The sequence below is a fragment of the Eurytemora carolleeae genome, unplaced genomic scaffold, assembly GCF_000591075.1.
Source record: "Eurytemora carolleeae unplaced genomic scaffold, Eaff_2.0 scaffold150, whole genome shotgun sequence".
NCBI lineage: Eukaryota > Metazoa > Arthropoda > Copepoda > Calanoida > Temoridae > Eurytemora > Eurytemora carolleeae.
In genome coordinates, this window is record NW_019396434.1 from 179,869 (window position 1) to 190,107 (window position 10,239).

At 31.6% G+C, this 10,239-nt stretch overlaps 1 protein-coding gene and 1 long non-coding RNA gene across 2 annotated transcripts; one reads left to right on the forward strand and one right to left on the reverse strand.

Moving 5' to 3' along the window:
* Positions 1-306: 306 nt before the first annotated feature.
* On the forward strand, positions 307-9,338 carry LOC111703255 (carboxypeptidase B). Its single transcript, XM_023475148.1, has 17 exons — positions 307-401; positions 1,735-1,850; positions 2,031-2,070; positions 2,770-2,831; positions 3,644-3,702; positions 3,772-3,829; positions 3,887-3,970; positions 4,285-4,355; positions 4,889-4,970; positions 5,403-5,470; positions 5,606-5,665; positions 6,353-6,417; positions 6,873-6,979; positions 7,575-7,681; positions 7,973-8,067; positions 8,578-8,643; positions 9,235-9,338. The coding sequence occupies exons 1-17, from the start codon at positions 362-364 to the stop codon at positions 9,303-9,305; spliced, it is 1,251 nt and encodes a 416-aa protein (XP_023330916.1). The 5' UTR covers positions 307-361; the 3' UTR covers positions 9,306-9,338.
* Positions 585-961, reverse strand: LOC111703257 (uncharacterized). The gene is made up of 2 exons (XR_002765585.1): positions 874-961; positions 585-695 (listed from the first exon to the last, which is right to left on the reverse strand). It is a non-coding gene; the product is annotated as an uncharacterized LOC111703257 (long non-coding RNA).
* Positions 9,339-10,239: the final 901 nt, after the last annotated feature.

Here is a 10,239-nt window from a genome sequence, read left to right on the forward strand (position 1 = left end):
CTTTTCTCAATTGAATTTGGCATGAGCCCCTTTCTGATGAAGGTAAAAAGACAAAACCCACCTTTCCTCAAATCACAGAATTTTATTTCAATAATTTGTTTGTGTGAGCTAATCTATGAAAAAGTTTAAGTTGATTAAAAAAATAAAAGTTTTTATTTTTTGTTTGAAGAAATGCAGTTAGAAAATAAAAGAATAAAGTTAAGACTAAGTCGAGTTTCTCTCTGTATTTTCAGCTTAAAACGTGTTTTTAAATCATCTTATATTTATTGGATTTAGTTGTTTGTTAAAAAAGATAAAAAATATAAGATAAAAGGTCGAATGGAAGATTAAAGGTTATTAGTGTAAATTCTAATCCAGCACTATGATGCTGGTCTTATTCACTATTCTTGCTGCAGCAATTGGTAGGTTTTTCTTCACCCATCGTCTTTTCTTTCTACAAGTTTGCCATTTGTTCGAATTTTTCTTAGAGGTTTTCAAAAGTTTGTTTAAAAATCATACGTATATTGTACAAATGTAAACTGTTCAATATATATAAATGTTTCGCTACTTAGCGAATTCCCTAAAGACCTAATGAAATCTATAAGTACCGAGTGGTATTTCTCTGGATAGGATTGTAAGGCTTCCTTCTCTCAACGCTCTCCATAACACAAGGATGATAATAAGGTTCCGAACGTTTATTTCTCTAAGCCTTCAATCTAAATAATCTTTTATAAGCCAACAGAAAAAGCATTGAGTGATAAATCATACAAATATAGCAATAAATCCACTCAGGCATTAAAAAACTGTGGCAAGGAACCCATACATTACATGATACAATATCAACCATAACCGAACATAAATAAACAATATTCATATAAATATAATCATAATTACCGCAGTGGTCCTAGAATATTCACACGGTTTAATAATAGACGAACATTACATGAAATATAACTGTATACAGAAGTAGAAACTGCTCGCTCCTACGCAGGGAACTTGCGCATGCGTAGTCGGACGGTAAACAGCTTCTCAAACTAGTTCTTCACAATACGTTCTGTACAGACCGTCAGGGGGAACTCAGAGAATCACAGGGGTATCACATAGACTTCATGAACGCAGCGTAGCTCGCGTAACAATAAACAACTTTTCACTTTGCGTAAAGTGCAAGGTACATAATCAACTTTTGCACGAAGTGTACAGTGTACAGTGTATAAAATTCACTTACAAAAATTATATAGTATACATAACCAACTTTACACTAGGTTTAAAGTGTAGAGTGCTATAGTGTACATAAACAACTTTACATTAGGAGCACAGAGTACAGTGTACATAATCGACTTTACACTAGGTGTACAATGTACAGTGCACATAATCTACTTTAAACTATGTGTACAGTGTACAGTGCACAAAACCAACTTTACACTAGGTGAACAGTGTAAAGATTATTTAAACAACTTTACACTAGGTGTACATTGTAAATTGTACATAAAAAACTTTACACTAGGAGTACGGTGTACATAACCAACTTTAAAATAGGCGTACAGTGTACAGTGCACATAACTAACTTTAAACAAGGTGTACAGTGTAAAGAGTACATAACTTACTTTACACTAGGTGTACAGTATAAAGTGTACATAAAAACTTTACACTAGGTGTACAGTGTACATAACTTGCTTTACACTAGGTGTACAGTGTAAAGTGTACATAAACAACCTTACACTAGGTGTACAGTGTACCTAACTAACTTTACACTAGGTGTACAGTGTAAAGAGTACAATGGAGACCAAGTGTACAGACTTGAAGTCCAGACTCCCAATCAGATTGAATATCTGCAGAACCTAGAGAATAATGGAGCTGATTTCTGGACTGAGGTATTAACTACTTTTATAATTATCATTATTATTGTTATCAATTGTAATTAATACACAATTTTGCAGGTGCATTTGTCCAATTTTGTGCACTGTAAAAAAAATCAACAATTTTCTTGAACTAAAAATCTAAAGTTTAAAGTATGAAAGTGCTTTATTTATGGAGTTATTGATTTTATATAGATTCGTCTTGGAACCGTGGATGTGAGGGTTGAGAGCGAAGGTAACAGAAAAAATAGCTCAAAGATTTATGAAAATTAGGACACTGATTATGTGTTGTATCTTTAGCGTCACAAAAATGTGTTACATCTAACATAGTCTAAAGTTTGATTCAATATAGTTACATTTTATAAATTAAAGAAGGGATAAAATTTTGTCAGAGTCACTACTTTGCATTTTTGTAATAAAATCAAACTTTTTAAGCAGCCAATTTTAAATTTCAGATTTATGTAAAGTTCCTTAAAAGCAAAAAAACTTAATTGTTCAAAAGAAGGAAAAAATTAGCCCTATCTAATAGTTTACAACATTGGTTTATTTTTTATTTTAAATTAATGTGTTTTTACATATTAACAAGATTAATAGTAACATTGCTAAAATATTTCACACCATCTGTCCTCAAACATTTTAAATTTTCTTGATTATTTTATGCTCTTTAAGCAATGACCTCTTCCTCTTATAGCCAGCTCTTATGGACACACAGCACAAAGTTATCTTTTTAGCTTTCAACCTTAGTTAATTGCACTTCAACTTTAGTTAATTGCACTTCAACCTTAGTTAATTGCACTTCAACCTTAGTTAATTGCACTTCAACCTTAGTTAATTGCACTTCAAAATTTTATTTAAAGTAAGAAGTGCCAAAAACAATCTTTTTAACAATAAAATGTTATAAAAATAAATTGATTAATGTTGTGAATGTGATTAGGCAAAGCTTTATTGGAGGAGGAGTTTCAGCGGCTTGGAATTCAGTTCTCTGTCATGATTAAGGTACACCACCAGCATAAGTTCTATGGGGTAGAGAGCAGTCTAAGATCTCAAATTTTATCTAAAATAATTTGTTGGAGCAACAGATCAAAGCTTAATTTGGCTCGGGTGCTAACACATTTTGTTTGATGCAAATTTGACATTTCTCAGAGTGGAGTAGGGGATTTTTTTAAGCATTTCAGGTTTTTTACTTTTAAAATTCTGTGATGGTGACGGACCAAACCTCTGTAGAGTAAAAAAGTAGATGTTAGTTCCACATTTATTGAAAATATATTTCGGTCTGGGTTGACCCTCGTTTGTTCTTGAGATTGTTTCATCACAAAGATTAAAAATTTTACTTTTAATAGGTACTAGCTGAAGGCGTTGCCTAGGGAAATTTTTTTATTTTTTTTAAATTAGAAAAAAAAAATATTAGACGAATTTTAAATAAAACATTTTCAATTTTTTTAGCCTGAGACACCCCCCAGCCACCCAGAGTATCCACAAAACATTTCAGCCTCTAGAAGTTTTTTTTCTTATTTTGTGCCAAATGAGATTTAATGAATTGCTGCCAACAATTTATCTTTTGCGCAAGGTAAAACTGAAGAAAAGTTGTTATATTTAGTTTAAGCAGTTTAACTGCTTCTCCTATTCATTAAATCTGGTCCCAGATTAAAGATATTACCCTAGAACTAAAAATAAAAATGATTAGCAGAACAGAAAAAATTTGTATCGTCAAATGGATTGACTTTTATACAGTTTATCTTTAAAATAAAATAGATGTTGTCCCACCCTTGGAAGAATGTTTGTTTGGTTTATTAATTTAAAATCCTCAGGATTTGGCTGGGCTAGTTCAAGAGAGCAAGTCATGGTTCAAAAAGGGAGACAAAACAAGGTGAATAAAAATAAAAAGGTAAAATTTCATATGATAAAAAATTGGAAATTCCAAAAATTTAAATTTCAGGACTGGAGCCAAACATGCTATGGATTGGACTTCTTACCATCCTGTAGAGGACATGCATGTAAGTTTACATTAACTTAATCATCTGAAATCAATAAACACAATCATTTCTGATTAGGATTTCATGGATTATCTAGCAGCTACATATGATTATGTATCAGTATCTTCCATTGGGGAGTCATATGAAGGAAGAGAAATGAGGGTAAGTGCATGAAGTGAATGAAAGGCAGCAAAGTCATTCAGTTTTTTATTTTGAATGATCAAGGGTGCTTAAAAAATAGGCCAAAAAAAGTGCTTTTGTCTTTGTTCAACTTTTTGTAAAATGTTTGTTGTATAACTTGGTCTATTTTTTATTTTGATTGTTTAAAATTTTATCGAAAAAAAGTATGATATCAAACTCTTTATTATTTTTTAGGACAAGGCATTAACTTTTTAAATGTTTTTTGTTTAGTCAAGACTTAAATTTGGCAGAAAACCTGTTTTTGCTAAACCTCTTTATATCTTGATGTTGAATAGGTTTTGAATGTGTGCAAAGGAGGATGTGGAAATAAGCCAGCTATGTGGATTGATGGTGGTATCCATGCAAGGTACCACATTCTCAAATTTCAACATTAACGTATTAACAAATATCTAGCAAAATTCCAATAATTGTGGGAATTCAAACACCATAAAAGTCACTACAGCAAAAGTACCCCCTACAACTAGTCACTGAACTATTTTAATTTGGAGAACCTTTCAGGAATATAGAACTTTATGTGGTATTCCAAATTGTGATTAAAGACTTAATCTTGGGGTGGGGGGGGATAAANGTGAATATTCAAATATGCACCTACGTGAATATTCAAATATGCACCAACGTGAATATTCAAATATGCACCTACGTGAATATTCAAATATGCACCAACGTGAATATTCAAATATGCACCAACGTGAATATTCAAATATGCACCAACGTGAATATTCAAATATGCACCAACGTGAATATTCAAATATGCAATGCACCTACGTGAATATTCAAACATGCACCTACGTGAATATTCAAATTTTTCAATAATAATGTAATATAATTTTAATGTGCTCATTTTCTAGTACTTTCCATTTTAATGTATCTAATTACAAGAGAGTGGGTTTCCCCTGCTACAGTTACCTACATGATGAATGAGCTGATTGAGAACGATGCTGAACATCCAGATCTAACTGAGGTAGCTTTCATTTTCAAAATGTTTTATGTAATTCTAAGATAAACCTCCATTTAAAGATTTACATCCCTTAAACAGCACCATTTAAACCCTTTCCTGTGTACAAATGAGGATATTTCAACGTCTACCGGGCAAAAAGATCTGTCATTACCAATTCATTTCTCTGCTAAAATTATTGACACATCCCTTCAACAGCAAACCTTTAATAAGAATACAGAAAAAAAGAATATTCCAATCTTTTTTGCTCAAATAAAGGTATTTGTAAATTTTGTTAATTGGGCATCCATTTTTTTAAATGAAATAAAATTTCATCAATCATTTCATTGAAAATTTGTAAATAATGTTTATATATTGTTGCTGTATATTTGAAATCTTATAACTTTTTGAAATATTAAAACCTGATTGTGCTGAGAAAAAAAAATCACATTTTTCTAGAACCTGGATTGGTATATTCTTCCATCCCACAACCCTGATGGATATGCTTACAGCATTGATAACGAAAGGTTAACTCTCAAACTTAATAAGATGTACATTTGATTGAGTAACTTGGCTAGTTGGGACTTGATATCTATAAATAAAGCTTTTAGTTTCTAGAGCTTATCTTGTAGGATGAATTAAAATTCTGGTCAAATGTTTAGATTATGGAGAAAGACCCGTGCTCCAAATGGAAATAGTTGTTTTGGAACTGATGCCAACAGGTATTTTATATTTGAAGTCTTCCTGTATTATTGTTTTAGTTGCATACTATGATTTAGTGCTTTAGATCCAGATCTAAATGATTTTAGATCCAAAGGACAGATCCAGCATTCTCAAAGCTGATCCTAAACAATGCTCTTATCAGTGCTTTGGATCCGGATCCAGATTTGTTTGATTTGCAACATTTTGGTTTCCTGAATTTAAGGGTCCAAAATCCTAATAAATATGAACTTGTTGCTTTCAAAGCACAAACTCAACTGTTAACTAATAAGCAATTATTAAAAACTTCACAATCTTTTCATTCAATGGTTCATTAAGCTCATGAAAGGAAATGAGTTTTGTCACAAACTCAAATTGTCTAATCCCTGTATCTTTACAATCTGATGATGTAAACCTTTGATATTTCAAACTAAGATTATTTTGGCTATCAGATTTCATATTTTGAAATATCAAAGGTCTACGACATTGGGTAGCAAAGATATAGAGATTAGAAAAGTAGATTTTGTGACAAAAACTCAATTTCTTTGTTTACGGTTCATAAAACATTAAATCTTAAAGAAATGTTTATTACTTGGATCTGGATTTATTTTTTTCAGAGCAGATCTAAATCCACAATAGGATCTACATAAAAATGAAATTTATCCTAGACACTGCTCATATTTACAAACACATGATAAAATATTATTTAGAAACTGGGGATTTCACTGGAATGAAGGAGGATCATCTAATGATCCATGTGCAGAGACCTATATGGGTAAATCCTGGATTAAATATTCTGCAATTAGATGATTAAATCTAATTTTATAAATGTTCTGAAAATTACTAAAAGCAAGGCACAATAAACAGCCTCTTATTAGACCTGGGCAGCCAAAATGATCCAAACTTAAAGTTTTTCGGTGTCTGGATGACAGACAAAGTGCAAAACATAAAGTTGCATTTCTTACAGTATGCAAAAATTTGACTCTAACCGAAGATATAGGAAAAAAATAAAGAAAAAGAATGAACATATGTGACCTTGATTTTTTTTTAAGGTCACTTGAAAGCCGAAAAAAAATTTAAATGTTAAAAAAACTGATCAACCTGGCTGCCAAGGTCTACCTCTAATCCAACCAATCAAGATTTAGAAAATTTGAATTAAACCAATAGAAAACTAAACTTTAAATCCAATATTCCTCTTACTATACTACTAAACCTTTACCTGTATTATAGGAAAATCTGCATTTTCTGAGATTGAAAACCAGAATGTGAGAGATTTTGTTTGGGAGAGAAAAGACAATATTAAATTCTTCAACACTATTCATTCATACAGCCAATATGTAAGATAAATATTATAAAGAAACTTTGAAAGAGTGGTTTTTGATAAAAAAATTGGGACATTTTTGTCTTATATAGGTTGCCCCCCCCCCTTCATGATTTCGCCCGTAGCTAAGAGTGGAGATATGGGAGTGTAATAAATGTCTCTAGTCCAACTTCTCAAGGTCTACTTTAACCCTAAACAGGCTGGGGAAACGCCCCCCCCCCCCTGTATTATTTTTGTCCTAGCGTTCTCATTTTTGACACTATCACCGTGAAATTTTGTGACTAATTAATTAATAGTAATTTAAAGGATTTTTTTAAATACTTTTTTTTAATTTAAAGGGTAGGGTACAAGGCGGAAAAAAGTCCGGTCTGTGAAAAAAAAATCTAAAATAGCCCATAACTTTTTTGTGACTAAAGCTACAGATCTAAAACTATATTTTTGAGAAGCCCTTGAAAAATGCATGTAGAAACCACCCTCCCTAGCACCCAAACTATTAAATTTATAGGTCTAATTTTTTTTTCAACCCCCCCCCTCTATTCCTCAACAAGATAGCGTTAAATAGTTCAAATATTATTGAAAATCTAAAAAAAATAAAGTATTGACTTATTTAGATTCTTCTGCCTTGGGGTTGGGGATACGAGCAACCTGATAACTATTCAGAACTAGAGATGCTCGCTTTTGAAGCAGTTGCAGAGCTTACTGCTGTTCATGGAACTAGGTTGGTCTACAATACAAGTCTAGAACTAAGCATGTCTAGTATGTTTACAATACAAGTCTAGACTTAAGCATCTCAGTGTGTTTTATTAAGAAAAGAATCAGGCATAAAACTATAATTTTTTATTGAACGTATACTTGTAAAGTGATCATGCTTATTTTGATATTCAATGTTTACTAAATCCACATTTATTGAGCTAGTAAGAAGAGGATTAAAAGTGAAAGATGGCTGACTTCCCACATGTTGGCATGGCATTTAATTAAATATATAATTTTCTGAACTAAATACTTTTAGATACACTGTTGGATGCATCCCCTGTCTCCTATATGTTGCTAGTGGTGGAAGTTTAGATTGGGCACTAGGAGAGGCTGGAATACCTTACAGTTATGGTAAGTCCTTCAAGTAAAGAGAATAACTTTTTTGGGTTCAACTGAATTTTATATCTACTGAGTATAGTTTTAAATTAATGGGTTGAACACCTAGCACTAAATATGGGAAAGTTGTCCATCATGGGTAACAATGAGAATGAGCGGAATGAAGAAATATTTAATTTTATTAAAAGACATGTAACTTGTAAGTCTTTAACTCTGATAATTTCTCCACTGCTTTTTAAAGCAAGAAATGTGTTAGTCACTTTGGCAGAGAAACCGCAACTGACAATAAACAGTACAAATGAACAAAAACATGAATATCTAATTCATACTTGATCAAACAGAGCTTTTAAAGGTACCATTGTAAATCGGGCATTTTCATCTTTGCATGTAGGGTCATCTGAAGTTATATAAAGTATATAGCCCCTTTAAAGTGTCATCCTTTGCAGGTAACCCTGTACATCCCACAAATATGAATCATTGTAAAAATTACTATTTTAAAAACATCAATTTCAGTTTAATGTTTAGGAATGGAACTGAGAGATACTGGAAACTATGGATTCCTTCTACCACCAAATCAAATTATCCCAACAGGTTCATTAAACTCATTCTATAGTTATTTGTTATCCGTTTATACTTATGCTCACAATTGTTCAAATTATTATTTATTTTTACTATTTTTCTTCACAATTGAACAAAACCCTTTACTTTAGATACAGGGTGTCCCAGAAAACATGACAGTAGCAAGACGACTTGTATGACATCTTTGATATTTGATAAAATTTGCTACATTTATTTGTCAACCTAATTTTAAAAGTAAAATTCTAGAGATAATTAGTACAAAATACCCCTAGTCCTTGCATTTTCAAAATGTGGTCTGTCTTTGTTGTGTTTTAAATATTAAACGAGATTGGAAGAATTTGGTTTAGATTTCGACAATTTTGGTTTAATTTTAGAAAAATTTAAATCTGAACGAAATTCTTAATATCTCCGGTAATATGGACACTGAATGTAACAAATCAAATCAAAGATTAAGGACGACTTTCAAGTCGTCTTACTACTGTCATGTTTTGTGGGACACCCTGTATTTGATTTTCTTTCGTATTTGTAGAATATTAGAAATCAATCAATCAATAAAACCACCCAAAATAGAAAAATGTCACTAAAATTTTAAATAATATTCAGGAGAAGAGACATGGGCCTACCATCTAACTGCTGCCAGAGCAATCCTCAGAGAATTTGGAAACAAAGTTTAAATGTTACTTTACTTAATAAACTTTAATTGAAGACATAGTTATTTATTAAGGTTTTAGAACTTTAAAGATAAATTTAGATAATGTTATGTCTTAAGAAATACTTTTTTTTTAATAAACTAGCTTTTTTGTTAGAGTATTGTCCTCCACTGGGAAGGTTTTATCCTTTTCTAACAACCCTTCAGAACTCTGATGGCAAAAGTACGAGTTACTTTTTAACCTGTTCAGAGGACGAATTTAAAGATTTTGAACATGCGACTATAAGAAGCACCAAAGGAGTTCAAATATGAGACGCGGCTCAAACATTGTTGGTTCCGCTTCAAATTGTATTCAGTGTTTTGAGATTCAAGCCAGTGCTCAATTGGAGCAGGGTTTTGGGGTTTATTTTAATGATAAGATTTTTTGTACAATTTGATAAATCTCAAAAACCTTACGGTTAACTTAGATGTTGGGAAACATTTCAAAGCTTAAAGACAAATACACAGGATGGCAGACGTACCATCCTCCCCGTCCCATCTTTATATTCCTTCTCGACTGGAAAATGAAACTCGAGCAAAATATGAAACCAAAGGGGAGTCAGGGGAGAGGGTAGTGACCTTACTCCTCTTAGAATAGGACCAAGATACAGGGTTCGGAAAAATATTACTTTCTCTTGCAATTTGGCTAGCTGCAGAGACATCCAAAAAATTCATTTATTTTTATTTTAAAAATTAGCCGAAGTATGATTGAATGATGGACAAAGAATGGATGATCAAGAAGAAATAATGAAAAACATGAATTATAGAAATCTCAAAATGTTTCCATCTGATATTTTATAGAAATTTAAAAACAATGTAAACTTAATTAAAATAAATTATTAAAGTTAAAAAAGGCATAAATTTCAGACGCCATTAAACTAAAGATATAATTCAATCTTGAGAAATAAGTTTTCCACTTT